Below are 21,011 nucleotides of genomic sequence, written 5' to 3'. Positions count from 1 at the left end.
ATGTCAGTGACTTTGGTTCGTCTGCGGATCTCCTCATTTCTGATTTGATCACGCAGAGAAACTCCAAGCATAGCTCGCTCCGTCGCCCGCTGACCTCGACCGGATAAATTTTCAAAAACACCCCGATCAAAACAATTCGAACACTCATATTTCAATGTTAGGTTACGAAATGTCAGTCGTGGATAGCAATTTTTAAACTACTACCCACAAAACTGTAATGCTGCTTGCCAGGATAATAACTTTATCGAACGAGCTCTGGTGCTGCCAGATTTGTAATTGGCAAATAAACAGTGTGAAAGCTAAACGTTTAGTGCTGAATGTGCGTGCCATCGCGATATCCAATTATTGGAATGTGTCCGGGGAGAGGTCGGGAACTGTCCGCGTTATAGCCGCGTATCGCAACTCGTGGGAAAGTAAACGTGACATAACATTCGTTTTTATAGTACAGGAAATCTAGAAAAAATTGTATAAGATTTGTAAAAGAATGACATGACTTTTACACTAAAGTTTATTCGTCAACGTCTTTACGACTTTGTCAAATAAACTTTAATGTGAAACTTATAGTGAGAAAAACGCAATCCAAAACTTTTGAGTTCCTGAGCCACTCTAGGAGACGGGGGGGGGGGGGGCTCGAGCCTCCTCTCAGAATGAGAGGGGAGAGTCCACCACGCTGGCCCAATTGGCCACCCAATTGGCAGACTTCACACACGCAGAGAATTAAGAAAATTCTTTGGTATGCAGGTTTCCTCACGATGTTTTTCTTCACCGTTTGAGACACGTGATATTTAATTTCTTACAATGCACACATCTGAAAAGTTGGAGGTGCATGCCCCGGACTGGATTTGAACCCACACCGTCCGGAATCGGAGGCAGAGGTCATATCCACTAGGCTATCACGGCTCTACTATTAACTAATTTAAGGATGGTTTAAGGCATATTTGTAGCTTCATTTCCAAGTTAACGATTATATCATAGTAATTTATTAAAGTTAATAAATTTTGTATACTTTGTATCACTCCATACGAAGTAAGAATTAAAACAAACCCCACTAATTATAGTGGATTTAAAATTATAACACACTCTTTTTTAGAGCGCCATGTGACAAATAACCTCACACTAGTGCGATACAAAAAAAACAAAACAAAAGAAAACAAAAAGGACCAACCTTAATAATTGAATTGCCTTCCACACTCTCCGGTCAAGTAACCAATAGCTGTATTGGCAGTAACTCGAGAGCCTGACGCTGTAAAACTGACATAAACTCCCTCCGCAACCACCGAATAGTTTCCCCATAAAAACTACACCCGGAAATCGAGCAACGAGCCCTTTACGATGGGATAGGCCTTTATGGGTCCCTTGAGAAAAGGTTTTATAAGGGGCAAAGTTTGGGTTGCTGACATCGCGAGAAAGTAATGTTCCGAAGATTTTTCTTTGTTGTGTTAGGTTGTATAGTTGTTTTGCTATTTGGACTTGTCTTGTGAAGAAAAATCTTTACAAAAAGCTGCTTTCCATTAACTAAAATTAAAGTAAAAGTAAGAAGTATTTGAACTGATGGTATCAGGTTGCATACCTGATACCATCATACTTAATTATGATGTAACGATCGCCAATTTTAGTATATGAGTTGACGTTTTCCCACTGTTTGTTTGTATTCATGTTGAAACTTATCACGAATACAAGCAAACATTGGGAGTGACTACATAACTTTGTGCCTAATTTGTATATTTCATCTCTCGCTGTATGTCTGCGATGTATTTCACCGTGTTATTTATTTCATTTATTCATTCAGGTTACATTTCGATTATAATATTTAACATATGTCATAAATAAAATCAATATCATCATCATATCAGCCGATGGACGTCCACTGCAGGACATAGGCCTTTTGTAGGGACTTCCAAACATCACGATACTAAGCCGCCTGCATCCAGCGAATCACTTGATGTCGTCAGTCCACCTGGTGAAGGGTCTACCAACACTGCGCTTTGTAGTGCGGGTCGCCATTCTAGCACCTTGGGACCCCAACTTCCATCGGCTCTTCGAACTATGGGCCCCGCCCATTGCCACTTCAGCTTCGCGACTCGTTGAGCTATGTCGGTGACTTTAGTTCTTCTGCGGATCTCCTCATTTCTGATTCGATCACGCAGAGATACTCCTAACATAGCTCGTTCCATCACCCGCTGTGTGACTCTGAGCCTTCTGACGAGGCCTATAGTTAGCTAACTATAATTAAAAGTCAATTTAAAATTATTACAATGTAACCCTGTGAGGGTGTTGTAACTATAGTAAAGAGGCGGATTTATTATTTTTCGGTTAAAAAGTCATTTATTTTATAGTATACTTTTTCAACAAAAAGTTTTTTTAATGTTGTTAAAAACTGATTAATGTTTTCTTTTCCCTTAATACTCGGTAATTTAGATTCTCAAAGGCACAACTATCTGCTCACTTTATATACTCGCATCATATTAAAGTGGGCGGATATTTTGTGCGGGCCGCTACTGTAGATTTTTGAAAATTTGTATTGTACAAATATTTGTATTCAATGTGTTTACTTCCCCGCTTAGGCGCTGGCTTGAAAGGGGTATGTTCTGTGACATTTCCCAACTGTGTATGTTCTGCAGCGTGTGACTGCCACCCTGTGGGCGCGAGCGGCAAGACGTGCAACCAGACGAGCGGGCAGTGCCCCTGCAAGGACGGCGTCACGGGCACCACCTGCAACCGCTGCGCCAAGGGCTACCAGCAGTCCAGGAGCCACATCGCGCCCTGCATACGTGAGTCAACGTTGATTTAAAAAACAAAATTAATTTCAAGGTTTAGTTTACGTCTGAAACGACAAGTTTGACTATTTGTATAGACTACCACCGACCGTCTCGGAAGGCAGTCTGCTGAGAAGAGCAGACAAAAAACTCAACAGTAAAAAAGTTGCATTTTATAGACCCACTCAGGTCAGGCCAACTTTTATAAAGGAGAGGGGTTTTGAGCTTGTCATTGATCTCTTTAGTTATAAAAAGCTGATTAGTTAGGTTGACAATGCAAAGGACCTGAACCCATGTGGCACGATCTTCGATTCTGTTTTTACAAACACTTCAAAAACTAAAAGAATGTTTGCGTATGAGAGATCTAATCGATAAAATTAATAATTTTCGAAACGTTTGAGATTGTAGAAAGAGAATCGATGTGGAACATGCATACAGGCCATCAGGTATAAGATGTTGATGATAATGGTAGTTTTAACTAACTTACCAGGTTCCGACAGTGTAACACAACAAACTTCCCAACTTCGACTTTATGGGAAAAAAGAAAGCTCAATATTTTATAGTCCAGGATGATCGCTGAAGATCTGAATTGACATAGGCTAACCCTATGGAAATATAAGCACGTAGTATTTTCCTAACCGTACTTTTCCCACAGGTATACCGCGCATAGTGACGGCGGTGCAGGCCATGGAGGCGGTGGACGCGGAGCCGGGCCGCGGTAAGTAGTAAGTGGACATTCATGCACTTCACCCACCACGCCGCATGCGCCCGCTCACGGTACGCTGTCCGCCATACCAACGATACCTCGGAAACTAGTAACGTTATAAGTAACCCAGTAGACCTGACATGCGCGCCACGACATGATCACGTGAAGACAAATCGACCAATAGCGCATAGCCGGAAATGTCGCTTCCTCTTTCGTTGCATTGGGAGGAAAGAGCACGCCATATTTGGTTTTTAGGTTCAGCTGTTACTTTGTCTTCATGATATATGTTATGGGTCGTACGTTAGGTCCTCTGGCAACGTTTTATGTAATCCTGGTAACGTTATATGTGTTCCTGGTAACGTTTTATGTGATCCTGGTAATGTACTAAATACAGTAAAAGTACTAGCAAACTATAGTCTCTTTATATAACCCTGATACATTTTAACCTGGTAACTCTCACTTAAAGTCTAATCACAGAACTAAAACCAGCAAACTGTAGCCATTTTATGTAACCCAGATATCATTACATATTACCTTGGTAGCGATACTTATTTTAAGACAACGGCCCCTTGATCTGTAAGCTCTGATAACGTTATAATGTGTAAACCTGGTAACTCTTACTCTAAAATCTAATCACAGTACTAAAATCAGCAAACTGTAACCACTCTTATAAGCCTAATAACGTTGTAGTTCACTCTTAGAACTCTGGTAGTTGTTCTAAACAACCTTTTGGGTGTTACGATTACAACAAAACAATTGATCAATTAAGTATTACGATCATTGCAGAACAACTAATATATTTATTGGCAGAGCTTCTATTAACTAATCTAATAAAATAAATTAACACTTCAAACTTCAGTTAAAATTCATCCATTTATCGTCCAAGAACCGGTTCCATCGCCATTATAGTTCGTATTAATCATAAATCATAACATAATGCGTGCCTCGTTATGCAATATTGATTGATACATCCGGCCGGAGCCCATTCTACAAACAGGGAACGGTATTTCATTCGGTATTCGTTACTAAATAACTTGTAAAAGTAGGTACACTCAATTTACATGTGCCACTTACAAATAACTTAACGTTTCATCAAAGCATAGAGCTTCGGTTTAAAGTTTGAACGTGGAGGTTTATAATGCGAAAGGAATTCCTTTTGCAGCACGCGTTTGCTGAAATTTAACCAGATTTATCTAACAATTTGACTAATTAACAAGAACAATTTGTTAACCTATTAATTTCCCCATTATTTATTTTCCATTACTTTAAAAACAACATGAAATATATGCATATACAAAGAGTACCGTGAATGAGTGCTTAAAAGGAGTGAACTTACTTTCAATGATGATGAAGTACCGATACCGACCTATCAAACACAGGACTTGTTGACTCTCCATTTTGTTGATTCCATCATAAAGGTATTCAAATTTTCTGTGGATAAATTATGAATAATAATATACTGTGATATGTTGGAGCTATTTTTCAGGTATTCTTAAAAAGTAAATTCACTCTGTTTATATTCTTTTGCACTTTTAATGATTTACACTAAATACTTATTCGGTCGTACACAAATATATCAAACAAAATTCACAGGTCTATCAATGGTATTAGTTGAATTACAAATATTTATGCAGTAAATATAGTTCCGAGTGAATAAGAGAATCCTTGTATTCTACAAGGATTCTTTTTAATGAACAAGAAGTTTTAAAAACTATTTAAAACTTCTTGTGTTTGCTTTTGCCTTCGTTTCGCAGCTTAATCACAAATTAATATAAAATGCCTTGAGCAAGTATCATGGCACACCCATTTTTTCTTGACGATCAGCTGGCCTACTCATTATTTTGGTTTTTATTATCAACGTTTAATACGTTGATACAATAAACATCAATTCAAATGACAAAATGTATATTGTGTTATATCCACCAGTAAGCACCGGATGATATTTTTACATAGAATCTCAATTTCATCAACGTTAACTAATATACAAAGCGCATCAAAGTACATCAAAGATAGTGAATAAGCCTGCAGGTTTACCGAAAATAACAAATTGTGTTGCTTGATATACGTCAAGAAGTTCTACAAAGTGCTTATCGGGTTGTTCTATATTCAATATTTAAGCGTAAACAACTAAATTTTCATTAAATCCATTTATAGGCCGAATAATGCCAATTTCAATTAAAGACAAATCTCTAAATTTACGAATTTGTGTTATTGGCATATCAAAACATATTTATATTCAAACAATTTACTTTCATTTAGAGATTTGTGTAGTTTAGGACATTTTGTGTATGGCCGAATTAGTATCGTACCACCCTTGGTTGGAATGTTGGTATTTTAACATCAATATAGTTTTGGTTCCAGGCTTGCTTTGTAACTCATCGCCAATCTCATAAACTCCTTGTTACCCTTTAGTTTGTATACAAGTCCGATCTGTGTATGGAAGGTAAAACGTATTTTTGGTGTATTTACTTTTGAGTTTTAAACTTATTATTTTCATCATAGACGTAATTGTGAATTGTGGTGTGTTAGATGAATTATTTGTTTTAGAATTGTCTTGACCTAGTTTATTCACACCCTTGGGATTTAAATTTATTTATATTTTCCTATTCACACCGTTTTCAGCTTCTAGTTTTACTTTCTGAAAACCATATTATTTATTCCCCCATGTTTATACCATTTTAATCAATAATTTCTTACCTATCACAAATTTTACTACTTAACTAAAGTTACATATAATTTCAAACTCGTTATAGAGATTTAAAAACAACTATTGCTTAATAACTTATGTTACCATCTTAATATTAATTTAAATAATTGTATTGAAAGTCCAATTTTTGTTTTTGGTCTAATCTGGGTCTTTATCATAATTTCTTTAGGCATACATTTTTATAGTTGTGATGCTTAAATCAAAATATAATAGATGAATTGTGAGGCATGTAGTTGAATGTGGGCAACCACTTCAGTGGCAGTGTGTCCACTGGTGGTCCAGCAGTCAGAGGGCTAGTGGACCACCAGTGGATCGCCAGTGGACCGCCAGTGGGCCACCAGTGGGCCCAGTCTTATGAGGACCGTGTTGCGCGCAGCGGAGCAGTGCGGGCGGTGCCGCGCCGGCGCGCGAACCCTCAATCTCAACAAGTTCTGCAGCCGAGACTACGGTGAGTAACTGACGTCAAAGCAATGTTTCTTCATTTAAATCTATTAACTGAAAAATAAAACAGTGGTATCTAAAATATAAAACTAAACTTTTCTGAGCAAAAGAAAAAAAACATATCTTTAAAAAGTATTTTTGGTAGTTCTTTAAAATTATCTACAAGTAGTTCATATCAATATCAGTGGACGTTAAATATGGAAGAATCTCAGGAATTCACTGTTTACCATAGCTAACGAACCAAACAGTGCACGTCGTAGCAGTGGATGTCTTCCTATCCGAAAGTGCACTAGATAGGCTATACTAATAGGCTAGAAGTTCTTTCTGAAGACATAAACTATCTTTCAGGCATTGACTGAATCAGTCCGGATGCCTCATGACCGTAGTTAGAATCCGTGAACGTAGTCGTGAGAAATCAGAGAATTATTGTAGCATAAACGTCACAACGTGATTTGGTGGTTGTAATCCCAAGTGGCGCAGTCGGTATTATTAAGTGATCTACACAACGCGTCAAACTCTATTACTGCGGCCCGATGTATCTGTGGACTTTAATAGCTGGATATGATTATGATGTATGCTAGTGTTGCAGTTATAAGTGGCGCAGTCAGTAGGATCATGTGTAAATATAAAGTAAAGCACGTGTTTCAGTTTAGAGGCCTAGTCTAGTAAGACTATTGGTGGGGTGCGAAGGTGCGAAGTATCTGTGGACCACTCATAACAATAGGTGGATATGATGATGAATAATAGCGCATGTTAATGTTGCAGTTATAAGTGGCGCAGTCGGTAGGTGTAATTATTAAATAAAGCTAGTGTTTTAGTTTAGAGGTTTAGTCTATTAAGACTATTATGATGCGAAGTACCTGTGGACCACTCATGTCAATCCGTGGATAATATGACGAAGATGACTAACAGCGTTGGTTAATGTCGCAGTTATAAGTGGCGCAGTCGGTAGGATCGTATGTAATTATTAAGTGAGGACGTATTTCAGTTTAAATGTCTAGTATATTAAGACTGTTGTGGTGCGAAGTACTGTAGATCACTCATGTCAATCGCTGGATATGATGATACTGAATGACAATGTGTGTCGATGTTGCAGTCATAATGGGTCGAGTGGTGGGGCGCGAGGCGGCGGGCGCGGGCGCGGGCGGCGCGTGGGTGCGGCTGGCGCTGAGCGTGCAGGCCGTGTACAAGCGCGCGCCGCGCAGCCGCCTGCGCCGCGGCGCCGTGGCGCTGCTCGTGCGCGCGCAGGACCTCGCCTGCAAGTGTCCCAAGATCAAGATTAACAAGTGAGTCATCATCATTAACGACCTCAGACCAATTCATCATTACAGCTTGGCAACTTCGTTCGTAACACTCCCGATGGTCCGCGCGGGCCGGGGTGTGTGTAGCGAAGAATGAAAAAGCCACACTTCAAGTGTATAAAAACTCTTCTGGTTGACCGTTTTTTACACTCAACTCAAACCGGCACTTTTAGCTCTTTACACGAAATAAACGATTACAACAATGAAACATCGATTCTATAAGAACTGTTTTTAACCGACTTCCAAAAAGGAGGAGGTTCTACGTTCGGCTGTATGTATGTTTTTTTATAAACGCGTTAGATCGTTGATCTTATATTTTGACAGAGGGGTAACAATTAGCGAGGCAGGTCCCTATATGATTTGTCTGAGTTAATAACCCATATTCGACTCACTGCTGCACGAGTCTCCTCTCGGAATGAGAAGGGTAAGGTCGGGTTCCCATTACGTCGAACCGGCAAATTATACCGGATAGAGTTCACATTACACAGGAACCCACAAAAAATCCCTTTCATATCTTGCATCTGTTTTCTTTATTTTCTTCCAGTTATAATATAAAGGCGAAAAGTTTTAAATTTTTAATTATATCCACAGGTCCTATTTAATCCTAGGAGTGGAAAAAGAAGGAGCGTCGTCTGGTTTGCCGGGACTGACGGTAGGCGACAGAACTTTACTGCTGGAGTGGCGGGACGACTGGCACAGACGCATCCGCCGCTTGCAACGGCGCGCGATCAACTGCCACTAACAAACGCGCGTGCCTGGATACCGTCATCTTGGAAAGAAAAAAGGCAAAGGTTTTTTAACAAACAGCCTAATGAGAGGGCCTATTTAAAGGAGTTTGTAAGGTATTCCGTCTATGTTCCGTGCATATTTTTGAATGGATAGATGCAAGATTACTGCCATTAATGCTGTTTAATAATACAATAGATTGACCTAGTCGCGTTTAAGGATATAGTAATCCGTTAATAATTATTATTATTAAAGTAAATTGTTATAGGTTCTGTCACCTTCAAAACACCTTGATTATATCCCCCTTCCATTTACGAATTGTTGTTAACTACGTCTCGATTCAATTTACTAATTTTACTTCACCTGTCCTAACATGAGTAATCAAAATCAATTGTTGCCATGTGTAAATGAATACAAGTTATTGTGACTTAATTTCTTCCTTCCTAGGATTTCGTTATAAATCGCGTACTGTTAACAACAAAGTTCCTATATTAAAATAAAATTATTTAATTATCGACACTTAATACGTCTAATTAATCTATAACGAATTTTGTTGTTAACTATACCCTAATTTTAAGATTATTTATTTAAATATTCTAGAAGCTATGACTAAATAGTAGTTTTCGTTCCATTTTATGCATTTTTTGTATAATTGTTAATTTTTATATTGAAAATGCGTATGTTGAAATTGTTTTTAAGTACTGGTAACACTCGTCGATATCATGTGTCAAAATTGACGCGCACTATCTAAGCGCCATTACGCTCTCTTTTGATAAATGATATTTTTTGTACAATATAGATTTAGGTGATTTCGATGATGACTCATTTTGATCATTCATCACCACAAAGTATAGTCATAATGTTTTAACGTACCTCATTTATTAAGAAAACTTATAGTTAAGGGTTATTGAATCTATTAATTTATAAATTCCCTTCTTAAATATAATTATTTCGATAATACTTTTCTTTTTAAACGACAACTCTTGCCAAAGCGATGATTTTATTGTTCTGTATAACGAGTACTTATATTTTTTTCCGCTAAAATATTTCTATATCATAGTTTTTTATTTTCTTTATCTAACGCCTGACTAAAGGTATGTACAGTATTATTAGCTTTACTAAAAATAAAATTATATAATTAAGTGTATAGTTTTAAACGTACATTTAGACGTCATTTTGGATAATTCCTTAGTCCTTTTTATGTACTTTTTTAGAAAAAAAACCTAAAATAAAAGACATATTCCTGGAAGACATAAATAAAATTAGGTTTACAACATTCAATTACTCGACGACGTTAAAAGTTTTTAAACTAAGATGAACTCTTGCAAGTATCCACACATACAGTCATATATACACATATGTTTTGCGTGTCAAATTCTATCTTTACCATTAGGTACATCCATAGAATTACATCAATCAGTGAAAAGTCCTTAGAATGTTTTTGTTTTGCGTCCGCGAAAAACTAACAACATCCCTTAACGTATGTTTTACCATCCTTAGGAGACTATTTTTCAATGACCGGTATTCTCCAACTATTATGTTGTTTAATAACAAAATTCTCCCTTTCCCTCCAAATTGTTGTAATGAATGTGTTAGTTTACTGAATACGACAATAAGTCAACATGCAAAGCTCGAACCCTGCCCTTCGAAACCTAAGTGTTTGAGAATGTAGCCAGTAACCGTGAAATTATTGAGATTCTGACTCCACAACTTTAAATTGCAAAAGTTTTAACAAAGTCACTGTTATAATTTTGCAATTTCAATAACGACAAAACAATATTGTATTTTGTAATAAAACGACCCACACTTGAGCAATCACGCTCAATTGATACGTCAAAATTATACTCTCAGGTACAGTTAGCTACACAATGCAACAAATCATCTCGCGCACGATGCTACGATTTACAATAATCCATTGTTGGGATCCAACATGGCCGCCGGGCAAACAAATATGGCGGGATAATGGTTGGCGGGAAAACAATACACGAAACTATTTCAATGGACTTATTACAGATACAGGCAGATTTCGTATTACGATTATTATCCGTTAAAAGGAAAAGTAGGTACGCGGTTGCCAGGGTACTTTCGGAGTTTCAAACAGAATTAACTGAAATTAATAGTGAACACATTTATTGGGCAACTTTAAATTAACTCTCCCTTTGAATTATCACTTATGGGCTTAACTTTGTTAATGACATAATGTAAAAGCATAGGCACACTTTAAAAACCTTAATAAACAAATTAATTATCCACTAAAACTTAAACGTCTAAATGTCACTTATTGGATAAGAGATGATGCTTTCGATTGTCCATTATTGGATAAGAGATGATGCTTTCTCGTGGGTTATATTGTCTTTATCAACGATATTTTATACTATATTATTTATATTTATTATAAAATCTCTTGGCCTCTAAAAATTTCTTTTTATGACGATTTCGAGAGAATTTTCATCCTATTTTCCTGGATTAGAGAAAAATAACAAAACTGCATAATAGCTTGTACTATTGAACAAAAAACATAGTATATCTATTTTTAAATTACATAGAAATAGTAATTCAGTATTTCTTGAACCTATATTATTATATTATTATTCTATAAATATATAAATTTTATCTACTACAGATTCATAATTTATTATCGTCAATTAAAAAGTGTCATGTGACGTTAAATGTACGTTTAGAAAATAAAATGAAAGAATAATCGTTTAGAAACATATTTAAAAATTACTTAGAGTTTTCGCTTGATTGTACTGCGGATTGTAAAAAGTGTATTTAGTTGTAGATTGATCTATTAACCTGTTTCTAGATATTATTATTGCATATCTTTAGATTTTCTAATTCGTGAATTATCTGTTTTAATAATATTTGAAATTAAAATATGCACGAAGAATTCCTGAACGAATTAACGTAATTTTTATTGTTATTTCAAAGTTTGGCACCGCCAAAGTGAAAAAGTAATTAAACTAAATTCTACTAATAAAGAAAATAATTTGTTCTTTTCTTATATTTATTCTTGCAACATAACTAACACGAGATTTTTAGTTGTACTCGTTTAAGAACATTTTGTCCATGTTTTATTTTAGAGTTTGCTTTTTGTGTGATACTGAAACTAAATCGAAAATGGAACATAGAGCAAATTCTTTTTATGACCAATCAATGGTTAGTTTTAAAAACTAACGTACATTATTTTTTTTACAAACATTATTAAAACAGAATTATTTTTTTAAAAGGACATTTATTTTTGCACGCCAATTTTTTTGTTAAAATTAACAATATCAAATTAATTTTTCAATAAGGAAAGGCGTGCAAATGAAAGTACATAATATAATATAGATAATACCAGAACATACTCGTAACTGTATAGAAATAACTAGACAATTTGTACTTCTAAGGCTAAACGCGCAATACGACAAAAATCAAAATCTTAAATCTTTTTAAACATGAACAACAAGTACAACACTGTACTTGTTGATATAATATTGATTTAGCCTCAACTAACAAAATTATATTTATTTCGTTCTGCGACATGCACATTGAGTTATACTGAAATCAAATCTCAAAGAAATCATACTTGATATTAGTGTATCTGTAAATATATTTTCATAGGCGAAGATTTTTTGTATTATTAATAATAATTGACTTCTGACTTGTGTCATAAGATAAGCGGGAGGAGGTACGAGTACGTAATTTGACTTATAGTTCGTACTATGTAATTTTTTTAAAGTTTTACGGCTCTATTTTCTAGAGCTAGACTAGGTCTGTGGTCTGTAATAATGCATTGTCGTAATGCGCGCTTAGCGTTAATATAATGTGAATATTGTTTTCCTTTCTCCTGTGACGTAAAACTGGAAATGTTCACAAATAAAATATTTTAATGAGAATTGAATTACAATTGCATCACAAGTTTAATATTTTTTATTTAAAAAATAGATTTATAACGCACAATAATTAGGCCATTGGTTTAAAAAAAATGTAATGCCGTCGACACGAAAGTTATTCATCCATACCAATTTCAAATTCTGAATTCCTTAGTAAATAATAAATAAAATGCTTAATTCAAATACGTATCTGTTTCTTGTAAATAAAATATAATGACATGTAATCATCAAAAAAACGACTGCACTGGTGCATTACCACAAAATTTTTCCTGTCAAAAAAAATTAACTTTTTAAATTCAGATAATTTGAAAATATTGTACATTCAAAAACGTTTTTTGTACTTATGTACCTATTAATATCGAAATTTAAAAAGGTACATGTATGAAATTAACTTTTGTGGCGAAGGTTGAATATAAAATCTCCTGAAATTGATATTATTTTTTCTTAGTAGTACCTACGTATTGTTTAGTCTATACTTATTTATCAGGGAGATGTTATTAACTCTAGAGGCCTGAATGTTTTAAAAACACCTTTGTTTAACTATTACGATAATAATGGAAGCCAGTGGCGTTGGTCATGTACCTACTTGTAACAATTTATAAACTTTTTCTGTACATTCCTCTATTTTGTTTTAAGTTACTTTTTCATAAATATAATTTCATAGTAGCTAATCCATCTACAAAAACTTTAGTCGTTTTGAATATTAACGCAAACAGACCACAGTCCAACGTTGGTCTCAATTTTAATATACTGAATATTCAAATCTACATTCTTAAATATTTATATACCTATGTATATATATTTTAGATAATAAAAATACTATATGAAAATAATGTTGAAACTTATAAAATATAGGTATAAACGAGACAATTTGTAAACGTTTGATCAAAAATTCTGTCTTTCTAAGAGTTAATAACATGTCTATTTTATTTATATTGTAAGGAATGTCAATTAAACTTAAGGCATGTGCGAGACGGACGTGTTGGAACCAAAACAATAGTCCAAGAGCTGGCTTAAATTTAACATTAAAAGTCATCATTGACATCCAACGTTGGACACTTCACACAGCGTGGCGCCAACACTATATAAAGAAACGAGATAATGTACCACGCAATTTGTAGGACAAAGTGGCTGTTAAATTGTTTAACTATTAATTAAGCAACAATAAAAATAACAGCTGGTTAGTAACAACTTTCAATAACCTCGTTATAACAAGTTGGGAGGAGGATAGAGTAACAAAAGTTGTTACTAACCAGATGTTTTGTTGATTAATTAACACCTACAATGTTCTACAAATTTTGTGGTAGGTACATTATCTCGTTCCGATGCGCGACGCTCTGAGATTTTCATTTCCTGGTAACTCCAGAATCTACCTACTACCAGAATCAAGAATTTTCGTAAATAAAAAATTTGTTAGTAATCAGGTGTACAAAATGTTCTAGGGTCTATGTCTCTACTCCCTGACTATAAACTTGTAAATGATTCAGGAGGACGAGGTTTCAACGCAGACGAATTCGCGGGCGTCAACTTGTTTTGTTTTAAGATTCACTCTAAAAACTCAAATGTTTTTTAAATATTGTATACCTACAAATAATATTCGAATTAAGATATCAAACACATAACTGAAATTAAATATAGAACGTCAGTAAATAACTTTTCATCCAAATAATTTAGTTGACTGCAATGTAACGCTATAACTATAAAATAAGGCAGTGGTTTGCACTGAGCCTATGGGTCCGCGCGCTAGATACCTATTTGTAATAACTGAACGCACTCGCGCACAGTAAATACGATTTCGCACGAATGTTTTACTTCGGCTGCACTCGGGAGGAGCGACGCTATGGAAATGGAAACAAACAAATGGAAAATGTGGCAGTGGGCTATGCCCGCCACAGGTAGATGTAGGCAGGTATACAAATGAAACTCTCAAGTTATAAATCAAGGTTCAGACTTTACTTTTTTTCAAACTCGCCTTACACCGTCAGGTAACTTATAACAAGTTGTCACTGGCCTGAACGAAAGTACTGAAGTAGTCTGGTTCCCGCTCCAGGGTCCGTAATATTAGGCCTCGGCGTGCGCTGGTGAAGGAAGACCAGATGGATGAAAGATGAAGAAGGCGATGAAGGCGAAGACGGCGCAGAAGGCGTAGAAGGCGTAGAAGGCGAGAAGGCGAGAACCCCAGCGGGTTTCCCTAGGTTTCGAGCCCAGGAGGCCAACACCAACCAAAGTTAATTATGTACTTGGCACTAACGTGACGTCACAACCATGTAATCTTTGATCACAACGTTCGGCACCTGACGCAGGTATATGAATCCTCGCACTTTATGTGCGGTCGGTTAGCGTCGCTCCTCCCGAGTGCAGCCGAAGTAAAACATTCGTGCGAAATCGTATTTACTGTGCGCGAGTGCGTTCAGTTATTACAAATAGGTATCTAGCGCGCGGACCCATAGGCTCAGTGCAAACCACTGCCTTATTTTATAGTTATAGCGTTACAGTACCCCGCCAGAAAACGTAGGATTTTTGTACTCCATGGAAAAAATCCGACTAACTCCACCCTTCGAGAGTGCTTTCTTTGCCTAGTTACATACTTCCTCATACATACATTCCCCTACATTCACATTTCCATACATCTCTTTCATATTATCCTTTCATACTGTCTTTTAGTCAATAGTCAAGACGTAAGACCCTAATATTCAGAGTGAGTATTTAATAAAACAATACCTACTCAAGATTGCAACTCAATGAATATAACATACCTATGATAATGTAATATTCGTACGACAGGTGGATAGATGTTGTTCCTAACAGTAGCAGGTAAGTACTTTGGTGTAACTTAGGTAGTTAAACAATATAATTAAGATTGGATAACATTAATTTATTTAGTTAATTTATAGTAAGTAGTATTTGTTGAGTGTGGAAGAGGTTTTTTTTTATATTGAAATTTACATATGTATATTATGTTGTTAATGGATCATGTAGTTTTATTATAAGGTGATTATTTAATTTACGTAGTTTAAGGTGTTTGAAGTTTAAGGTAAGGTTTTAAGATTAAATTAAGTGCAAAAATATTTTTAAATTATTAATAACGTTCTTTCTGTATCTAAGTTTATAGTTTATAATTAGTTAATTTAATATCTTTAATGTGCCAAGTTCCTAAAAAATTTCCTTTTATATCCTCTAATTCATAAACAAGCGGTGACTTTTTATTAACTACTCGACATTTAATGTATTTCGGAGCGAGTTTTTTAGCAAACCTTTTTTCCTTATCACTCTGGTAATAAGTACGTTTCCACACAATGTCACCTACGTTAAACTCAGCTTGTTTCCGTCTTGAGTTGTAGTTATTACTATTTCGAGAATGAGCCTTTAGTAACGATGATTGCACTTTATCAAAAATTTTACGTAATGCACCTAAGTTTTCAGCGTAATCATCTCGCGGTGTATAAACTATTTCGTCGAGAGTGTAAGTATCGATGGCGTTGTATTGAGATCCGCAGCTTATCAGTTCTCGCCCGTACACTAAGAATGATGGCGTGAATTTCGTAACCGAGTTGACCGAACTATTTAGTGCAAATTGTATCTTAGTTATGTTAGTGTCCCAAGATCTATGATCGTTTTCAATGAACGTAGATACTGCAGTCATTATCGTTTTATTATAGCGTTCAACCGTGTTTACCTGGGGTGTATATTTAGGTGTGAATAGTACATTAGGGATTTTGTAGGTTTCATACAGTTCACGTAAAATATTGGCGGTCAGCTGCTTTCCATTGTCACTTAAGATTGTGTAAGGGATCCCATGGACGTGAAATACTTTTTCTTCTAGAATTTTAGCTATAATACTAGCTGTAGCGCGTCTTATAGGAAAAAGTAAGCAATATTTAGTAAAACAACATACTACAACGAATAGATATGTATTCTGATTTTTAGTTGCTGGAAGTTCACCTACTAGGTCTATACTTATCATTTCGAATGGTCTACTACAGTTTTTAGGTTGACCCATGATTCCAAGAGTTGTATGATTGGCGTGTTTATGCGCATTGCACGCGTCACATCTCGATACAAAGTACGTAACGTCGCGGTGCATACCAGGCCAGTAGTAATTCAAAGCTAGTCGCTTAAATGTTTTGAACACACCGAAGTGTCCGGAAATCGGTTCTGAATGATTTTTAGAAATAATACTTTCGCGTTGTTCAGTAGGTATTACCTCTTTCCATTCGAACTCTCTATGTAGTACGCATTTAGCTTGCATGTAACGGAAAAGACGTTTATTTTCAACCCGGTAGTTAGGGAACGAAGTCGGAGAATTTTGACAGCCATTATAGATATTGAGATACCACTCATCAGTGGTTCGAACTTCATCCAGCGATGTGTTCGTATCTATAGCTGTTATAGGACAGGCTCGAGATAGTGCGTCAGGTATGATGTTATCAGCTCCCCGGCGATGTTTAATTATAAAGTTAAAACACGACAATCGGACTCCCCAACGAGCTAAGCGACCGGTAGGATTATTCAGGTTTAGGAACCATTTGAGGGCTGAATGGTCTGTAAAAACTGTGAACGTTACACCATTATCTAAGTAGCACCTCCAGTGTTCTAAGGCTGTCAGGACAGCTAGTGCCTCCCGCTCAGTGATACTATAGTTCCGCTCAGAAGCACTTAAAGATTTGCTCATATACGCTATAACTTTTTCCTCACCATTCTGCATTTGGGTCAGAACCGCACCGATTCCATAGTTACTGGCATCAGTGTGCACGTAGAATGGATCAGAATACTGAGGGCAAGCTAGTACGGGAGGGGATATAAGAAGGTCTTTTAGTTTCTGAAAGGATTCCTCGGCTTTAGTGGTCCAAGAGAAAGGAAGTGCTTTTTTTGCCTTGTGAGGTTAACTCATTAAGAGGTGAAGCTAATGAACTAAAGTTGGGAATAAATCTGCGATACCATGAAGCTGTGCCTAGAAAGCGTCTAAGTTCTTTACGGTTAGTTAACGTAAGCTTTCAAGACGTGAAATTGATTTTCAAATTTTGTAGGTAGGTTAATATATCCGATAGAATGTAGATTTTGACCGCCAGCTGCAATAAATAATTTAGAGTCATTATTAGGTATTAGAGTTAAGCCTAGTTTTAATAACATTAAATGAGAGTCTTGGCCCAATATTGTGACAGCTGAACCAGAGTCCAATAAGCCACACATAGTAATGTCACCTACGCATATAGTTGCATACGGACGTATGTCATTATTAGGTTTTTTATCCAAGATTGATGCAATTGAGTAGCTACTAAAATAAATGTTGAGTTTGGTCAACCACTCAGTCCACTCTTGTTGGTTAAAATTTTTATGATCACTAGTGGGTACTATAGTTGTAGTTGTGGGTATGCAAGCGGAATTGCCCAACGCGTGTTCTTTTTCAAACAAACCATACCCGTTAGGTACTTTCTTCCAACAGCACTACAAGTCCGGCACCGTTTTACCTACATCGCTGTAAACGCTGAGGAGATCCGACGAACTGGTACGTACCTATTTTGTGCTACTCGTAACTAATATACTAGAACCTATCTACATCTGTGTTTAATTGTGTGTAATTCAGTGTTCCATTGTGAATAACATTCATCAAAAATTATAGACTGTTACGAGTGCATACCTACCTACCTACATTTAAAAAAAAAATTCTATAACTGCTAAATTTTGTAATTAACTTGTGATATTACGTAACAGTTCGTAAATTTGTAATCATTTTTGTTAACTTCCATTAGTTTTGTTCACTCATTTCATTCATTCATTAATTTAACTATCATCACTCAGTCGTAATAACTACCTACAACTTGTAAGAACAGCCATATTTAACTTCATTTTGTAACTAACATTTATCTGTTAAAACTAATTATTATTGATTTTGTCACCTACTTTGTTTTTTCTAATTTAATTGTTTTAATTAGTATGGGAACTCATCAAATTAAATACTTTTTATTAAATAAGTCAGAACTAACTTATGAGGTTCTTATACGCGGGCATAGCCCACTGCCACATTTGGCGCCCAACGCGTGTTCTTTTTCAAACAAACCATACCCGTTAGGTACTTTCTTCCAACAGCACTACAAGTCCGGCACCGTTTTACCTACATCGCTGTAAACGCTGAGGAGATCCGACGAACTGGTACGTACCTATTTTGTGCTACTCGTAACTAATATACTAGAACCTATCTACATCTGTGTTTAATTGTGTGTAATTCAGTGTTCCATTGTGAATAACATTCATCAAAAATTATAGACTGTTACGAGTGCATACCTACCTACCTACATTTAAAAAAAAAATTCTATAACTGCTAAATTTTGTAATTAACTTGTGATATTACGTAACAGTTCGTAAATTTGTAATCATTTTTGTTAACTTCCATTAGTTTTGTTCACTCATTTCATTCATTCATTAATTTAACTATCATCACTCAGTCGTAATAACTACCTACAACTTGTAAGAACAGCCATATTTAACTTCATTTTGTAACTAACATTTATCTGTTAAAACTAATTATTATTGATTTTGTCACCTACTTTGTTTTTTCTAATTTAATTGTTTTAATTAGTATGGGAACTCATCAAATTAAATACTTTTTATTAAATAAGTCAGAACTAACTTATGAGGTTCTTATACGTGGCGTGGAACCTGCTTCAACGGTTATCGAGCTCAAGAGGCAAATTACCAAACTAACTCCCACACTTCCTAGTTCAGACATCTTGGAGTCGGGTCTAGATCCGGCCGAGGATCTCGCGGGGGCGGTTAATTCTCTAAAAGAGTGCGCAGCGCGGGTAAAACAATTAGAAGACAAGTTCGACGCGAATCTGTTTGAGCGTGCGCGAGCGTTGTGTTATCACATCTACCACCGCTTAAGACGAATACTCGATACGGAGTCTAGTGTCGCCGTCAAATCTGTAAATAAGGACTTTAATTCCGTTTACACGCGTCTATCAGCGTTACAGCGCCCTACTACTCCAACACCTAGTACATCTAATGCACCGACCTTCGAGAGTGCTTCCACTCCTGTACCTACCGTAGTGAGCTGCGACCATCAACTTGATCGCATTAGGCCGAAATTTGATGGCAATACGTGTGTTCGTGCATTCACTAGCGAAGTTCACGAATACGCGTGTATAAAGGGTCTAACATCTGACCGATTATTAAGTCAAGCGCCATTGTTTTTTACAGACAATGCTAAACATTGGTACCGCAGCGTTCGCGAGTCGGTGAAGTCTTGGGAACAGTTAACTAAATTATTAATTAAAGATTTTAGCAGCCCCGACTACGATTACAGACTACTTTCGGAAATCCGTAATCGTACTCAAGGCGAAACAGAGAATATAGTCATTTATTTTTCGGTTATGCATGATTATTTTTCTCGACTAACAAAACCTTTATCCGAACAGGATAAGCTAGACATATTACTTCATAATATCAAACCATGCTATGCGAACGTTTTAGCCGTCAACTCATCTAGTATTAAAACCGTGGATATGCTTCGTACCCTATGTAGAAATTACGAAGACATGCAAAGTCTAACATCACAGTACAAGGAACCACCGCGAGTAACTCATAACACGTTAGCTCCAGAACTAGCTTTTGTACCTAAATTTAACCAGCACACTAATAAAAACCAATCAAAATCGGTTAATGCTGTCGAGCAAGTTACTCGATTTTCATGTCCACGATGTCGTTCTAACGACCATTTTCTAAGCCAATGTAAAATAGAACGTTTTCCCATTTGTTTCAAATGTGGAAAACGAGACGTTATATTTCCCAATTGCTCGGATTGCAAAAAGAAATCCGTGCTCGATCGCAACTCAAAAAACTAATTAACCAAGATTGTTGCAATTCCGCTTGCATACCCACAACTACAACTATAGTACCCACTAGTGATCATAAAAATTTTAACCAACAAGAGTGGACTGAGTGGTTGACCAAACTCAACATTTATTTTAGTAGCTACTCAATTGCATCAATCTTGGATAAAAAACCTAATAATGACATACGTCCGTATGCAACTATATGCGTAGGTGACATTACTATGTGTGGCTTATTGGACTCTGGTTCAGCTGTCACAATATTGGGCCAAGACTCTCATTTAATGTTATTAAAACTAGGCTTAACTCTAATACCTAATAATGACTCTAAATTATTTATTGCAGCTGGCGGTCAAAATCTACATTCTATCGGATATATTAACCTACCTACAAAATTTGAAAATCAATTTCACGTCTTGAAAGCTTACGTTATACCATCTATTACAAATTCCTTAATACTAGGTATTGATTTTTGGACCAAATTCAAAATCTTTCCTAAATTTTCTAAATCTATTCAATTATTGACTAACAATTCTGACACTCATATAGCTAGTATAAATGAGCCAGTCGGGTTGTTACGTTCCTATAGCGATTTATCCGTCGATCAACGTACAACTATAGATAACGTCATTGAACAATTCCAAAGCATTTCTGCTGAGGAACATGG

General features: G+C 36.1%; 1 protein-coding gene across 2 annotated transcripts in view; it reads left to right on the top strand.

Annotated features, from left to right (window-relative positions):
* The window catches only part of LOC112054147 (netrin-B-like), a 208,847-nt gene extending 196,096 nt beyond the window's left edge, over positions 1-12,751 (top strand). Inside the window, exons 3-7 of one of the 2 annotated variants that reach the window (XM_052885922.1) lie at positions 2,622-2,771; positions 3,412-3,474; positions 6,546-6,617; positions 7,707-7,896; positions 8,503-12,751. In XM_052885922.1, coding sequence (XP_052741882.1) covers positions 2,622-2,771; positions 3,412-3,474; positions 6,546-6,617; positions 7,707-7,896; positions 8,503-8,653 — 626 coding nt within the window. In that variant the 3' untranslated portion in view covers positions 8,654-12,751. Of the gene's footprint in view, positions 1-2,621; positions 2,772-3,411; positions 3,482-6,545; positions 6,618-7,706; positions 7,897-8,502 lie in introns of both variants that reach the window. The other variant, XM_052885923.1, reaches the window with a different exon arrangement.
* Positions 12,752-21,011: the final 8,260 nt, after the last annotated feature.

The sequence above is a fragment of the Bicyclus anynana genome, chromosome 15 (assembly GCF_947172395.1).
Source record: "Bicyclus anynana chromosome 15, ilBicAnyn1.1, whole genome shotgun sequence".
NCBI classification, from domain to species: Eukaryota; Metazoa; Arthropoda; class Insecta; order Lepidoptera; family Nymphalidae; genus Bicyclus; species Bicyclus anynana.
The sequence above is the reverse complement of the archived record's forward strand: the minus strand, read 5'-3'. Positions and strand labels throughout refer to the sequence as shown.